Raw genomic sequence first — 17,645 nt, forward strand, 5'->3', positions numbered from 1 at the left:
AAAGGTTGCAAAGACGTTGATTTTTCACAAAATTTTAAGTAAAAAACCCCCCCTATAAATATGCCCCTATATATTTACTACGCTTTTCATCAGGCTCAATATTATTATTAATAGAACAAACAACAATATTCGATGAGGGTGCAAAAACTGTGAATAATGATTTTCAAGTATGGTACAATAATAATTGCAAGGCAGTGTTAATTCTGTGAGAGGACAACGCAATGCGCACAATGATAAATTAGTTGTGTCAGACTAGCCAGTGAGTGAGAAAAAGTGAACAACCAGATGCAGATCAGTTTTATTAGTTTGAGCTACTGTTGTCCTGTAGTAGCAGTACTTTGCAGTGGGATAAAATAACAGTCACAAACACAGCGATGATGACCAGCAAGGGTGATTTACCACAGGCAGCCTTTTATTAGTCTGTGAAAAAATTACTAGATGCAACAGGTTAACAATGAATAACTAGAAGTAATTCTTCTGGCAGACCAAATCAAGATAATTGTATGATGTTGGGCTGTAGATCCCTTTATCTACTTCAATCATACTGCAGAGCAGAATGATTTATCCTCTATGGAAATATATTTACTAAAGAACGATTTTTAATCAATTTCAAATAGATCAACATCAATGTTGTGCTTCTGGGGCTAAACCACAAATTTGCTAACACTATTTTTAATTTTTATTTTTTTCACGTGTTAGTTAATGTGTGATTTAGCCCCAGAAACACAAGCTTCATGTTGATTGATTTAGATTGATTTGAAATTGATTCAAACTGACCTTTAATGAATTTACCCCATGGCCTTTTTATATCGTGTCATTTTGCATAATGAAAACTTACTCATGCAGAGTCCCACCCAGGTCCATTTTGACAGATGTTGCCGTTTTCATCACTTCACGTGCACCTATGCTAGTCCTAGGCATCTCAGTAGCAACGGGGCCTTCACACATCGGCTGAGTTTGAGGCATTGTTGAAGGCATGTAAATTTGCTTGCGGGCTATGCTTAATTGAAAGTGTGTTCTGATAATTAATTGGCGGCTATTTAAACTAGCATGCATTGATGCTCGCAATAAGGCATACAGGTAAATTACATGTAGTTTGCAACTGTAAATTGGCCCCATGGTGCGGTCTGGCAGTGCAGAACTGAAACTTTCTATCTCCGGAACGTCATATCTTTAATAAATACCCCATTGTGCTGAGACAATCACTTCAACTTTAATTTTGCTCACTTTATGACTTATTGTTTTTATTTGGATGGATTATTTATGAACTATCCATGGCTGTCAGAAGTAGTAGTCATTGATTTAGTTGAATAGATGAATATGCCACAGTTGATCCTATTTAACAAACACATTACTTAGATAAGGTAACTGCAAAGGTTGAAGTTTGGTCAATCACAAAATGTTTTGTAATTGTTTAAACCACCTTTCTATATTTTATGCACTATAATCGGTGTTCCCATCCTTCCGACATAAGAATATGAGACACTGTTAATATGACAGATGATCAGTAGATGGCATCAATGCACTGATTCAAATAGATTAAAGGCAATTCATGTTTTTCTGTACTTCACACTCTTGTTACATACATATAAGAGCAGAAGAGCAAAGAGCATTTTAGTCATACTTGCCTACTCTTGAAAAAGCAATACAGGGAGCTTGTGAAAGCAGCACCTATGAGCGCGGCGGTAAAGTGGGCGTGTACGGCTACATCTGAGAGGCGTGTCATAAACCTGACTTGCATCCAAATGCAAACGAGCCACAAAGCAGTCAGTAAGATCTACATGTTGATGAAAACACACTGATACTTTTCAGGGCTTGTTCATGTATTGTGTTTTAAAAGGGGTTCCATATAAGCAGCCTAGAGAAACCTTATATGAAAATGCATTTAGCCATAGGGATCATTGTGCCTTATAACCAATATAGGGAAATAGCACTGATAATCCCATTTGAATGTATACAGTATATCTCTGATTTATTGTTTTTTTTCAAGTATATAACCACTACATAATGGGACTAAGGTGCAATCAGGGAGATTGCTAGACTCTTCATGGGGATTGCTACTATTTCAGGGAGTCTCCCTGATAATCAGGGAGAGTTGGCAAGTATGGTTTTAGTATTCTGTAATTTACTGTCCTATCAAGACTGTAAGCAAGTGTACCATTGTCCGTTCTAATTTCCTCCTTAACAAACTGTGTTTATCTAATTACTAATCAGTTGTTCTATTGCTCATGTGTGAACATACAAAATGATTAGTTTCACTATATAACTAGAATGAACAGAAACCATATACATCTACATTGTGCATACATTGTTTCTTTTTTTAAAATGTTTAGACAGGCCAATACAGATAGTTGTACAGAAAATGTGTTGCCATGATTTAGGAAACCAGATGTATAAGGTAAACTCCATGTGTCTGAATACCTGTGTCTGCTAGCATGCCCCAGTTATTTCCCTGTCCTGACATCTTGTCTTCTGATTTCTAGATCCTGTTTAAGGATTTATTTAGGTTTCTTTTGGTGTACCTCCTCTTTATGATTGGATACGCTTCAGGTATGTAAGAGAAAACTGGGTAATACCATTCTAGGAAACATGCCAGCTGCACAACCGCACAGGAAAATGTACCTGCATTATTACTGCGAGCGCTGTGTATTTAGGAGAAAAAATGGGTTTTAGAGAACATAATAAAGAGGAGAATCAGAACTAGAGCAAGGCGTTAGGATCTGTACTGGAAGATAGATGGAAAACACTCATTTCAGATAGTGTTGCAATTACAATCCTATGTCAAAAACTGATAAACAAAAAGAGGATGACATGCATCTATTTAGAGTAAGGATTTAGGTAGAGAAATAGTGTAACACCTTTAGTGGTATATGTGTAGTCAGGTTACATTAGTCACATGAAATATACCCTGTTTATACATGCAGTATTCCTGCTCTAACCACTACAAAGGCCGAGAACAAAAGAAAATTTGGGGTGGCACTAATGAGGAACGTTCTCCTCAGACTATAGACTGCCATTTAACATATAAGTTTTAAAGCTACACATAGTAAAGAATTGTTTATTGCGGCACTTTTCTAATGTTAGTGTAAATTTGTGCAAATTTTGCCCTTAAATACAAGACTAGTGCTTAAAAAGTGCTTTGAATATACTTTGTGGTACTGCATGCTACTTCTGGCTGGCCAGCTCCCCATACCTATGTACATCCCCTCTTTGGGCCTGATTCAGCAGCGTACGCAATTGCAACTACGTACGCAGATCGGCCGATTGTTCCTTACTGCACATGCAGTGCGATTGCACTGCGATTACGCACACACATAGGAATCCATCGCAGAGTGAGTGACAGGCCATGAGCGTTTGGGGGTGGTGACAGGGGAGTGGTTGGAGAAACGCAGGCATGTCTGTCCATTTGAACGCCGTTGCATGAGTGTGCATAAATTAGCCATTGCGATTGCATACACAGCTCAGCTTGAGTACTCACTGCGTGTGACGAGACAAGCAATTTCTGCGACTGGTCAGACCTGCTGTAATTGTGCGTGACGGGCCAATGTGCTTTGATGGTACCGAGGTATACGCAGGACTGCGAGGTATTACGGATGTGAGAAGGCAGTAGTGGGGTCTCTATGCTGGCTGAGCGGGGGCAGACATTAGCATATTTTCGCAGCTTCATTGCGTGCGATTACGCAGCTGCGATCGCAATTGCGATCCATACTGGCCCTTGTTCCTATGGGGTCTCCGAGATCGTAGTTACTACTTTTGCAGATTGCACAATCAACCATTGTCCGATTTGATCTTTGTGGTGGAAGGTTTCTTTTATTGATACTAGGTGAACTGACATTGTTATTTTTCCTCCTTGTTTAGGATTTTGTTTCAGTTAAATTGTTAAATGACTTTATGTTGGCTTTACTGGATGATTGTATTTGTTTTCTACTTTAGCCACAACATTACCAACCAGACAACACCCTACTATAGTAGTACTTGTTATTGTTGTCTTAATATGTCCTTTGATGTCTGTTTAACATTCTTGTAACTGCTTTCAACCATTTAATGAGCCACAATAAAAATACTTTTGGGAAACACAAACAATAGCTGTAGTGAAAGTAAAACATAGACCTCTTATGCTGGGTACACACATTAACGATTTGTACCCAGCACGAAGTCTCGAGCGGCGGGTCCTGGCAGGGTACCGGCATCAGCAAGTGTGTACACACTTGCCGATGCAGAAAGCGACAGCATAACAGCGGGGAGCATGCTGCATTCGGATCGGACAACATATCGTCTAGTGTGTACATGGCTTTAGACTGTAAATGAAGTTACATTTGTATTTAAAAGAACACAGCAGTGATTTCATAGTCTAGGTTGTGGTTCATTTGAAGTTTCAAATTAAAAACACATTTTTACTTTTAGAAAAGTAAATAGAGGACTTGGGTACACAAATTTAAAAGCCGTTGTATGTAATTTAACCAGACTTGATGCTGTTATAATGAAATGGTGAGTGTGCAGTAAAGATATGTTGAGTAAAGGATGTGATTTCTGGCTTCCTCTCACAGCTCTGGTGTCCCTGCTGAATCCCTGCTCTACAAAGGAGACCTGCAACGAGAATGGGACAAACTGTACGATGCCTGAATATCCGTCATGCCGGGACAGCAGCACCTTCAGCAAATTCCTTCTGGATCTCTTCAAGCTGACCATTGGGATGGGGGACCTGGAGATGATCAACAGTGCCAAATACCCAGCCGTCTTCATCATCCTGCTGGTTACATACATTATCCTCACCTTTGTCCTCCTGCTTAACATGTTAATCGCTCTAATGGGGGAAACAGTTGGGCAGGTGTCAAAGGAGAGCAAACAGATCTGGAAGTTACAGGTAAACTTATATATCTAAAACTGTGTCTTCAGAGAGAGATCAAAATGTTAAAAAGCATGAAGAATACTATCAGGTAGTGCTGTTTGTACATCAGCCAGATGGTTCCCTCCAAGCCCATTATGTAGCCTTTAGATTCACTGTCTTAATTACCTAGCATCCTATTGAAAGGAAACTGACCAATGAGCATGCAAATAATATAGAATTACTTTTTATGCACAGCCCTGCTTATAGACATTGCCAGCACTGCTACAGGAGTCCACACTTGGTACCAAACTCTAGGTCACACTCACTTCTTATAGTATACAGACTTATTCAGGTAGTAGTGGAGTGAAAGCCTGAACAGGGACAATATAAAAAATACATGTCACAGATCAGAGAGCAATAACTAGTTATATCAAAGTGTTGCTTTATTGGTAACTCATGTTAGTGTGGGAATTGGATAACTGCAGTTGTCTCATGTGTTCACATATGCTTCCATTTTGTGAACAAGAGAGAGAGAGAGTAGAGACACACCTTCATCAAGAACAAAGAAATAAAGTATAAATCACATTTTATAGACATCTTACAAAATATATGTAAGGGGCGGATCCTGAGTCAGACTCATAGTGACTGTGTTTGCGTGATGTTGCCGAAGCCTGATTTACTATCTTATACTAATGCCAATTTCTGTAGGGTTAATGCGAGGATCCGTGCAGTTTGAAGTGGGAAATGTATTGACACTTGTACCAGCCCCGTGCTATGTGCGAGAGATCTCTCTGAAACAGGCTTCCCTTCTCCATGCACTCCACTCAGAGTAGCACGGAGCTCAAGCCACACCCCCACAACACTCCCACAAAACGGAACAGTTCTGTGCAATAAATGTGTGCGCTATAAAACTCTCTATTTGCATCCATACAAAGAAACTCGGAATCAGCCCCTTATGGTGGGTACACACTACACGATATGCTCCCTGAGCGATATTGTGTAGTGTTGTCCCCGGCAAGCTGTGCTCAATGTCGTTCATGACATTGAGCACAGCCGCTGAACGATATCATTAACGATATCGGTCAGCGCCGGGCTCTCTCCCCCATTCCCTGACATGCAGCAACCTGACGAGATCGTCGGGTTGGCCTGCATGTCAGCCCGATGAACGATGATGACGAACGACCCGCGGGAACGCGCGTCGTCGTCATCGTTCATCGTTTTGATGTTAAAAATGGACGATAAAGTGGACGACTGAACGATAACTATATCGTCATCGTTCAGTCGTCCACTTTATCACCCAGTGTGTACGCACCATTAGACATTTTGATTCTATTGATCATATTTATATATTTTCTGTAACTCCCCAGCTTACATATACTGTACATTATATGTGTGTGGGTGTATTTTTAATTGACCTTTTGAAAATGTTCCTATTCCAAAAATAACAAATAATAACAAATAATTTTGTATTAGTGGGCCACAACCATCTTGGACATAGAGAGGTCATTTCCTGTGTTCATAAGAAAAGCTTTTCGATCTGGAGAGATGGTAACGGTTGGGAAGAATTCCGATGGAACCCCTGATCGACGTTGGTGTTTTAGGTAAGATTTATAGATTAGGGAGGTTAAACTGAGTCTTTTACATATGGCAAATGTCCACATTTCTGGGTGAGGCTGTAAATGTATTTTGCTAACCTACTCATTTCAATAATGTATACTTTTTTCTAATATCTCTGTTATATAATTAAGCACGTAGTAATAGTTTCATTAAATTTCCTTTATTACAATTAAAATAAGAGCTTTAGGGGCCTATGTATGAAGCTTGATGAGAGATAAAATTGTGAGAGACAAAGTATTAACAAATCAGCTTCTGTAATTTTTCAAACACAGCCTGTAAAATGTAAGTTAGAAGCTGATTGGTTATTTATATCTCACAATTTTATCTCTCATCAAGCTTTGATACATAGGCCCATTAAACAAGTAAAATTTCAAGGTGCAATAAAATCTTAGAACTTTACACTAACATACTCACTCATATATGAATATGCAAGGTGTTGAGAGAGTTTACATCATGCTCACTGCAATATCCAAAGTATGAGATACAATAATAATATTAAAACAGAAATACAGTAAATATAGAACATACTTGCCAACTCTTCTGGAAGGTTCTGGAGAGTCCCGAATTTTGGGGGTTCTCCCAGCCTCTCAACAAAGTTGGCCAGTCTCCCGGTGCCACCAACTGAAATGGGCCCAGTGGTGGGCGCCCCCAACATTGCAGCATAGAGTGGTTTTGTCAAAGATATATATTTACAAAACAAAGCGCTGTCAGAGATGACTTAGATGGTACACAGAGTTAAAAATGTTTCCAATATAAGTTCGCACTCTCCCAGATCTAATACTAGACCCAGAGACACTTGATACAAAAGAGCAAATTGTTAGGAGTAAATAAAATAAAGTAACACCTATAGTAGCAGCCATGGAAAAAAAAACAGGTAGTCTTCTGGCTGGATTATATTTACAGCTACTAAAAAGAAGCAGCGCTATAGGTACAATTATTATTGGGAGTTAAAAGGTATTGCAGATGTACTTTATAGAGAATATGTACATATATATAAATCATAGAGCCGTAGGGTTGTGTTTACAATAAAGAAATTTTCTCTTTCTCCTGACAGTGGGGTGTAGACAGTGGTAGAGTAGAGCCTGGCACTTTAAATAATTTAGAAGTGTGACAGGCTCCTGCCCCATCAGCCCCAGGTTTAGAAATGTGCCTGAGAGCCGGTAGCACATCAGGCTGTCTCCTTCCTTTTTAGTGTTTTTTATTTATTTTACATTTTATTTTTACACAGTTGTCCAATGAGGACATGCAGACTGCTTACTGCGGCAGCTTGCCTGCTAAGTGGGAGCTGCTGGGAAGGGACCGCAATGGCTACTGCAGCCTGTATCCGGTGCCCTGAAGGGGGGCCCTGCTTGAGATTCCTGTCTCTGTGAGACTCGCCACAGCTGGAAACGGCTTGTGTCCGGGTTCCTCACTTCCCCCTAAGCCCAGCATCCCGGCCGCAGCAGTAAGTGTAAGTATACCACCGCTCCTGATTAGCAGGAGTGGTGGAGAAAGACTAGGCTTGATGACAGCTTGCTTCATGTGGCTGTACTTCCAACTGACACTAGTAGGGTTATGACTGTTTAACTGTCCTTGTGACTGGAGAGGCTATTACAAGTCCCCACTGCACAGTGCCCTCCCCCCACCTAAACCCTCACAGTTGGCTGCAGCCGGGGTTTTCAACCTGAAGGATCTCTGCAGTGGTGGTTATAGGAGTGGGCTTACTGACGCCATTTCTCCGGTCATGGCTTTAAACAAAACTGCCATAACTGATATCGTCTGGTGGGGCATAAAGGCGCGAGCACTCCACAGCTACTGCTGCACCTTCTACCACCCTCGCGCGACTCCTGTCGGTTGCTGATTCAGCGGTGCTAGCATAGCAGCGCTATAGCGTTTATCACCACATTATGTGGCTTTAATGAGGGGGCAGGTTGGTCAGCCGGTGTACTCCTGGCTAGACTTGCTTCAGAGAGCGCCAGTGTGGGTTCAGGACCTGCCGCAGTCTGCGGTAGTATAACAGCAATTTAGCAGATGTGGCTAAAAACAATACCCCAGTATGCTGCACAAATAAACGGATGTTGGTAATCTTTCACAAACAACGGCGGGTTTCTTATACAAGCAGCATAAACAAAGTCAATACAGAGGCAACCACGGGTTCTCCTCTTACGCGTTTCTCCATCCAGCGACCACTTCCTCAGAGGCAATGGATATGTTGCTGGACAAAAAACGCATTAAGCGGAGAATCCGTGGTTGCCTTTGTATACAGAGTCGCATGTAACTTCGATGTTCTTGTAGTTGAGCAATTTGTTTACTACTGCGCAACCACAAAAATTCCTAAAAACTCCTACAGTAAATAAATGTGACCGTGTTGCGGGCGTGTCTGGTTGCATATACAGACACTCAATCGCTCACACTGAAGGCCATAGTAAGTCTGCTCCTGATATACCCCATTACAAATGGTATAAGAATACGCCTGCACTATCATTTACTCCTAATTTGTATAGTAATCCAGGTTATACTGTAGGCGAGGACAATGTAAAAAAATGAAGGCTGCAGGTGTACTTCAGGGTCCAGTCTTCAACCCGGGCAACGCCAGGTATCCCAGCTAGTTTTAATATAAAGAAGAGCAAGCATATCAATTTATAGAGCATGTAAAACCACTATTATATGAACTATGTATGCTATTGTATGTTAAACTGAACAATTAACAGATTTATTTACATTAAAATTTAGATGGCAGATCTATTCCACTGCCATCTCTAAGAGTCTGATGCCTGGTATATTATTTTTAAAATGTTTCTAAATTAAATATAGTTACTTTTTTATGTACGTAATTTCAGAAATCTTTTTTTTACTCTTTTTTTTTTTTTTTTTTTTTAATTGGCAAAATCATAAAACTATTGTAGAAATTGGAATGGAATGATTAAGAACATCCATTGCAATTACAGAATAGTTTACTTCCTGCTAGATTGTGCATCATCAGTCCACAAACACATCTCCCTGATTATACAGTAATTTACTGGCAATTTTAGCACAAAAGGAACTACCGGTAAATAATTTCTCATTTGAGATCACCTCACTGTATGTGATTGCACTCTGCATAGCATGTGAGGAAGGCATAGCATTTTCTCTCACTAAAGGTACAGTAATATTGTAAGGCAGAGAGAGCTGCAACTGCATACATTTCATTTATCCATGCCTACTTTTGTATTTTAGTTTCTTTTGCTTATAAATTATAATGTTAGTATTCAAAGCAGGTGGTTCGTTTTTTAATGCCCTTTCTAAAACATGTCTATCTCCAATCTTAAGTTTACCTATGGTTAGTCTAGATCTTAGCATTTATACTGCGCTGGCAAAGAAAGGGGCTAGACCAGATAGGTTCTTAGTCTAGATCTTAGCATTTATACTGCGCTGGCAAAGAAAGGGGCTAGACCAGATAGGTTCCCAAAGGCATCACTCATGATCATTAGGGAGGGGGCTGTGGTGGATACTGTACTAAAACCACATTCTAATTTGCATATTAATGAAGTCTCCGGCTATACCACAAGGCACAGCATGAATTAACAGATGGTATTTAAATCTTCTAGTAAATATGAGAGACAGGCAGTGACTAGCAATTATGACAGTATTTAATGGAATATCTGTTATTGATTCATAATTAGACCTCATTAGACCTTTGTCTATTTTGTGCTAATTCTTCCATGCAATGAAAAGGTTGTCATGGTTTGGCAGACTGTTAAAACAAATACTCTGCTTGAAATGTGAGGCTCAGAAAGAACTTAAACATAAATGGTTAACATTTACTTTTAACAACCATTTCATGGAAATATTATAAATGCAACATTGTACTGTTAAGGAATATGGTATTCATCAACACTATCACAATATATGGTTGATGGAATATATTGTAGATAATTTAACTATAATGAGGAGTTTCAATGAACAATAGAAAACAAATCCTGAAAACCCCATTAAATATATATTTTTTATGCAAAATTATTTATATCAAAGTTTATGTAAGTAACCTTAATCTGCTCCTATGCTCCTGTCCAGTTTTATATATTTATATGTGGTGCTCCCATCTGCTCAGAACCTGGATTGTCAGTGCTCCTTTGCCTGCGCTTTTGCTATGGACTGTCTGATCCCCTAGACAGAGTATGCTATATAGAATGTAGTGTGAGTGCACTGCAGTAAGGGCCACACAAAGAAAGAAAAACAAGAAACCTACAAGTCTATATACATAAAGCTTATTACTAAAACGTACACAATAAAGTGTTCACATTTGGCAACCCATCCCTCTCACCCCAAAAATCAAAAATAAAGAAATAAAAAAAACTTAACACAGAACAATAGTTAATTGCACTTTTTTCTTCTACTGAAATTTAGTATTGGCTGCTATTACGGTAGTTCATTTCTTGATTTTAGATATATATGAAAATAATCACTTTCCGTTTACAAAGAAGAGTAGACCAGTTTAGCTGGGATCCTTGGTATTCTTTAACTTATCCAACTAGTCTGTTTCTTAGTCATATGATAGAAGGACAGTGGCAAGTATTTGGCCTTGTTAAATAGGAAATTCTCTATCTCCAGCGATCACAGGTCTTCTCCCAAATAATCACATGTGGGTAGTACACTGATTGACCCACCCTGCCTCTGTTCCTTCCATCTGATTGACATTTCTTCATTGTTATGACCAGTGTGTGTGTGTGTGTGTGTGTGTGTGTGTGTGTGTGTGTGTGTGTGTGTGTGTATAATATATATATATATGTGTGCATGTGTTATATATAATAATGTTATGCAAACTGCATGTAGCAATATGCTCTGGACATGAATGATACATTGCTGCATACATATTTTTAATATGGATTGCATCTTGTTTGCAGTTGAAAGGATTCTGGGCCTGATTCAGACCCGGTCGCAAGCGCTGAGCACTCGCAACCGGGTCGATGCTGGCCCAGAGCGCATGCGCGAGACCCGGAAAGCGACGGGCAATCCGTCACTCCAGGTTTCGTACCAAAGTGGCCGTGCTATCGATGTTGAGTGACAGCACGCCCCCTTTGGTGGCGGGCCGGGGGAGTGGCTGCCCAAACGGAGGCGTTCCCATGTGAACACCTCCGTTTGGGGCCGGCCCCACTGACATCACGAGTGATGTCAGTGGGAGAGATTTTCGGCTCTCTTAGAGCCGAAATCTCTCTGGGGCTTGCGGCAACGAGACCCTACCACAAGGGTCTCGTCGCAAGCCCGATGGTCGCGATGGTCTTGACCATCGCGACCATCTTCCTGGCCGCTCGCTATAGCTGTGGGTGGCCACCCACAGCTATGTGAGCGGCCAGGAAGCCGCTCTAAAAAACAACAGTGACGGCCCTGATTCAGAGCGAGCGCCCTGTCAGAGCATGCGGCTCTGAATCAGGGCCTCTGTATCATTATTCAAAAACAAAAAAATTGCATTTCAAAGCAAACAACTGTGGAATTAAGTTTTCTTTCTCTGACTTTCCTATTTTAGGGTGGATGAAGTGAATTGGTCGCACTGGAATCAGAATCTTGGTATCATTAATGAGGATCCTGGGAAGAATGATACTTATCAGTACTATGGGTTCTCCCAAACTGTGGGGCGTCTCCGAAGAGGTAGGCCTGAGTTACATTACAGCATGATTAGTGGTGTTGGACTTTTATCATCTAGGAAAAGCTACAGATTTTTTTCCTCTCACCACTTCAGTGTGGCTTATGTGATAGCCTGGTGTGTTAGCAGTATGTTTAATAGAGCGGTTCTAGTGCTATTGGCATCTTTGATCCTAGGAGTAAATGATCCACCAAACATTCAACTGACAATAGTGCAACGTAGCAAAAAAGCTAATGTTTAATGAACGATGCTTTCAGGGTCAAAATAGAATTGATTGTTGTGACCTACTTTAAGTTTATATGTACATTGTTGAGAATATTAATTTATCTATTATTGTAGTTTTACTGCTTATAAACGCCATTTTGAATTTGATATTTATACATATTTTAAAGCTGTTACCAAAAATACTGATACATACGCAGAAAGGGAGACTGGAGGTCCTTACAAGCGTGACCATTGCTTACTGCAACACTTAGCCCACATCAAGGCTCAGCTGTCTCTGCTGTCATTAGATGCCTCCGCTGAGTAACATTGCCTCACTACACAGAGATGCAGGAAAATCATTAGAGTATATAAACTTTACATCAAAGTCCACCTCCTACCTCTTTACCACATTACTTCTAATTAAACGTTTGCACTTTCCTCCTAACTTACTGCTCTGTTTAGTCTTATTTATGGCCTAAATAAAGTGAACGTGAGGTAACGTTGTTACTGTTTTTATCACTGGGAAGTTTTTTTTATTACATTGCTCAGAGTTCAACTAAAGTGAAGTGTAATGTGGATGTAGCTGGATCTTCTCAAGTTGAAGGATTCCACAAAATGGTCTGGTAGTGATTCCTCAGGATTTGGGTGTTTGAGGTAAAAATGATGTCAATCATCCTAAGAAGAGCCCCAGTGCTAGGCAGCATGGCCTGGTTTTTAATGTAACAACAGACCACAGGTTTGGGATCTCTATGCTGTAAAGAGATCAAGCCAGAGGCTAGCCAGCGTAAGGCAAGTGCCTTTTTGAAAAGAGGGGCACTACCCAAAAAAAAATAAACAGCATCCACACTTTATAATATTTTTTTGAAGGAACTTCTGAAAAATATTTAGAAATGAATGGCCAACTGGTGTACTACTGCTGACCGACACTACATAATCATAGTCAGGAGTTCCTGGTACACCTCTTCCATAGTTAGCTCACCATGTTCCCATAATGGCCTCTTCCCCCCCCCCCCCCCCCCCCTTTATCTCATGTCAGTAATCTTGCTCCATAAACCTTGTTTTGGCTCTGCTCTGCATGTCGAGAGGCAGCTGTGCTCCTAATCCATTTTTCACTCGGAATATCTTCATTCCAGCATCTGTTTTCCCTATGCCTGTATCTTGCTGTGGGAGAAATCTGTTCACACGTGTACAAAATAAGGTGCACAGTTGATTCGAAGCTGCATCGGCTATTTTATATCTTTCCCCAGTAAAGTAATTTCATGCAATCTATATATTTAAAATGACAAGTACCTCCAGCTTTTCAGGGGACCTATTCATTAGCGTGGGCCCAATAATTAAATATCCAACTTTCTGGGAGCTGCAGTGATAGATTCTAAAGTAAAGCTGAATTGTTACTCCATTTGCGGGACAGCTGCTCTGAAAAGCAGATGTCCCGCAATCCCTACCACCTACACTTTTACTGCTAATTGCTAGTGGTGAAAGTGTACACTGTTGAGCAGTGTAAATGCGCATGTGTGAGAGGGCCGCTGGAGGTGGATCCCTCTACACACCTTAGAACTCCTTCTAATAGGAAAGAATGGGCCTCCAGGAACTGAGGCCACCTGAAGATGGCATCACTTGAATATGCAGCAGCCACATTGGGCTCCTAATGATAAATGGGTTTGATACCTAAAACATGTGGAGACTAGTGTTAACTGCTCCGTTCAGCTTCATAAATAGGCCCACTACTCTCCAATACTTAAAATACAAGGATGTTCTATTCCTAAAGAGCCACAACATCTGAGGTATCCAGCCAAGTACATAGATCGAGAGGAGAATACAAATAGTATGCCATGTGTAAACATCAGTAAATACTGTTACAGTTGACATGTTGCATTAAATAAAGTAATAAGCTTGTCTGATGTATGGATTAATCTTTATGGAGTTTGCTAATTGTTAGAAGAGTTCAATATCCCCTTAATAGTATGGGCAATAGATAATAGGAAATTAGAGGAGACCAAATGGTTTAGCACCTTAAAACCAATAGTCTTGCTATCAACTCAGAATGAGGCCCCTAATGTCTCCTCATTGTTAACAATTCAATTAGCCACGAGTCCAATTGCGGTATAAGTAAATGTGGCTTTATGCTGCACTTACAGTAGCTCCGGGCTCACTATTTTTTGTTTGCAGCCCTGCCGCCCCATATCGCTGCGTACAAAAAAAAGGGCGAGATCGGGCCACGAGTTGTGGGCCATTATCGGCATTTAAAACAACATTGCAGCAGCAACTAGCGTCTAATTTAATTCCAACAAAGGTTGCAGAGTTAGCAGTATTAGCAAATTTGAGGGTGTAGTATACAAAAACATGAATATGGGGTGGTATTTTTTTCATTTATTTATTTTGAGAACCTTTATCCTCATTTGTTTTGTTCTGGGACTTTGTAGATCGGTGGTCTGTAGTGGTCCCTCGAGTGGTGGAGCTAAACAAAGCACCTCACCATCCTGATGATGTTGTAGTTCCTCTTGAACATATGCAGAATGTGAATCCAAACTCCCAAAGGCAAGGCTACTCTCAGAACTGGAAAAAAGATGAGACCAACATCTGACCAGGAGCTCACCAAACCCCACTTGGTGTACACAGACATAACAAATTGGAGACAGAGAGGTCCAACTCCATCTGTGCTGCTAACCGTGTCTGGAACTTTGCACATTTGCACAAATGCTTATTTTATACAAGACTGGAGCAGCTACCACAGTTCTGGATCTGAACTCTAAACCAATGTTTAATTTAATTTTTAAAATGTTTTTTAATTGTAAAGATTAAAAAAAAAAAAAAAATGTAACAGTGACTGAAATGAATAACCTACTAAAAGAAACCAGCACTGTAAGATTGGATTCTTCTATTGGAGAAAATTCTTTGCATATATTGTTTTTAACTACCGTTGGGTGTACATTTCATGCTTTTGAACTAGAAATTATGATAAATATTTGTACAAAGAAAGTGACCAAATTATCTACTTAACCTCTAATAGTTAGAGTATTAAGATTCTGGTTGTTTCACGTTTGTATCACAGTTTGATTGAATACCCTTTGCTGAATGTCTTTGATGAAGTTTTAGTGCTCTGCATTCAGTTATTTGGAATCTAATGAAATTGTCCTCCTAAATGTCAAAGGCATTGTCTTTTACATAGATCACTGCTTCCCAGAATCCCTCACATGCAAAATGCTTTGTCAGTTTGTCAGAATTTAAACTTCCAAAGCTATAAACAAAATCAACTTTTTCTTCTGAGTTTTGCCAAAGCTATAAATGGCAGCTACGTTAAGTGAAAAAGTTCATTACAGAATGATTCAATTTCTAACAGGAATCTTCGGCAATGTTGATATATAAATATGTCTAAAAACCAGACAGTAAAAATCTAAAATCACATTAATTTATAAGGGTTTCTTAGAGAGTTCTTAATAACCTGTTATTTTTATTTGTAAACACTCGAAATACCTCATCTGAAAAATGTATTATGTACAAAATGTTTTCAGCTGACAGAATAGGATTTAAGTTTATGTGGAAAAATGTTTTAAATGAAAGATCACTTGTCATCTACAGACTATGGAGGCAGCCATTTTGTTATCCGAAATTCACTAGCCTGCAGCCTATAGATTCATAGGGAACCAGTGACCTCACTGAGGTGCTTTGTTACCAGTAATCTCGAGCCAATGGTTCTTAATGAATTGACAGACTGGCAAATTGCTTGCCTCTGTTGTGTGGCAGTGAAAGTTGTCCTTTACAATGCTAAAACCCATTCTTGCTACCACAAAGTATTTATTCTCTTAAATTGTACTTTGCTATTTACATTACATATGCTGCCAGCACCGCAATATGTCAAAAACTGGGACAATGTTGCAGAGTTTGCATTGGCCATGACATCTACTCCTCATTTCCTCTTCCTCCTAAGTAAAGTTATACAGTGAAAGGAACATATTTGCACGTATCCTGTTAATGTACTGTAGGTGTGTCAGTTATCTGATGTATGGGACTGTAACTTGTGTGAGTTAGAGATTTTGAATGATAAAAGAAGAGACTCCCCTGAGAATAACAGGACACATGGGAGCTACGGTCAATAAAAAGTAAGATTTGAAGTGTGTTGTTAATTAAAGTATTTGTGTCTGAGTTATGAACAACAATAATGTTTTTTTTGTCCTAAAATGTCTTGTCTTGGCTTCTAGTAACTAGGCACACTGGAGATTATTTACTAAAACACTGCAAGTGTGGTAATCCATAACAAGCAGTGGAAGATTTTACCAAAGGGCTGCAGTTCCCCAGTAAAATCTGTCATCTCCAGTGAGCCAGTGAGTCTGTGCACAGCGTCACTGGCAGTTGCTTGGAAGCGCTACCTGCCAATCACACACACGACAGGCAGTCACAGGAGGAGGCGTTTTCTCCCCCTGGGACTGCCAGTCCGGACTGCAATTAACAGAGAGCGCACTTCCAATAGGAAGCCACTTCTGTCTTTCCAACAGCCTTACCTGACATTTAGGGGCTGCAGCCGAAGCAGTCCCTAGAAACTGGTATGTGTGTGCATGTGTGCCAGTACCAAGCCTGTTAGATCCATTGCACAGGCTCGATGGGACTGTGGAATGCAGTAAGGCAGACCCCTTGGACCTAGAGGGTAGGTGCCGCGGCTGATAACGAACAATGACCAACTAGCTCTCCTCAATCTAGTGCTAGTTAGATGAGTAAAAAGAAATTGGCTGCTGCACATATGCTCTTAGTAAATAAACCCAGCTGCTCATGTATATTTTGTAGCAGCAATAGTATAATACAATCCTCTCCAGAAGCTGAATTTACTTTAAATAAACTGTTGAACCTCACCATGAGATGCATCATTTTTTTAGGCTCCTGCCTACATGCATGTAAAATACAGTGTATCTCATATGTACAGTATATATGTGTGTGTGTGTGTATATACATACATACATACACACACACACACTGCCGTTCAAAAGTTTGGGGTCACTTAGAAATGTCCTTATTTTTTAAAGAAAAACACTGTTTTTTTTCAATGAAGATAACATTAAATTAATCAGAAATAAACTCCTATACATTGTTAATGTGGTAAATGACTATACTAGCTGCAAATGTCTGGCTTTTAAAGGAATATCTACATAGGTGTATAGAGACCCATTTCCAGCAACCATCACTCCAGTGTTCTAATGGTACATTGTGTTTGCTAAGCGCGTTGGAAGACTAATGGATGATTAAAAACTCTTGAAAACCCTTGTGCCATTATGTTGGCACCGCTGAATATGGGTTTTCTCGCTAGACAAGCTATAAAACTGGCCTTCCTTTTGAGCTAGTTGAGTATCTGAAGCATCACATTTGTAGTTCGATTATACTCTCCAAATTTTCAGAAAAAGAGACCTT

General features: G+C 39.9%; 1 protein-coding gene across 1 annotated transcript in view; it reads left to right on the top strand.

Moving 5' to 3' along the window:
* Nucleotides 1-16,360, top strand: part of LOC148525491 (transient receptor potential cation channel subfamily V member 4-like) — a gene marked incomplete at its 5' end in the record, with an annotated part of 46,074 nt that extends 29,714 nt beyond the window's left edge. Inside the window, 5 exons of the mRNA XM_088470918.1 lie at nucleotides 2,484-2,550; nucleotides 4,548-4,864; nucleotides 6,302-6,429; nucleotides 11,928-12,049; nucleotides 14,672-16,360. Of these exons, the coding sequence (XP_088327044.1) occupies nucleotides 2,484-2,550; nucleotides 4,548-4,864; nucleotides 6,302-6,429; nucleotides 11,928-12,049; nucleotides 14,672-14,832 (795 nt within the window). The remainder of the gene's footprint in view (nucleotides 1-2,483; nucleotides 2,551-4,547; nucleotides 4,865-6,301; nucleotides 6,430-11,927; nucleotides 12,050-14,671) is intronic.
* Nucleotides 16,361-17,645: the final 1,285 nt, after the last annotated feature.

Source organism: Taudactylus pleione, unplaced genomic scaffold (assembly GCF_031769625.1).
Source record: "Taudactylus pleione unplaced genomic scaffold, aTauple2 ptg000107l, whole genome shotgun sequence".
Classification (NCBI taxonomy): Eukaryota; Metazoa; Chordata; class Amphibia; order Anura; family Myobatrachidae; genus Taudactylus; species Taudactylus pleione.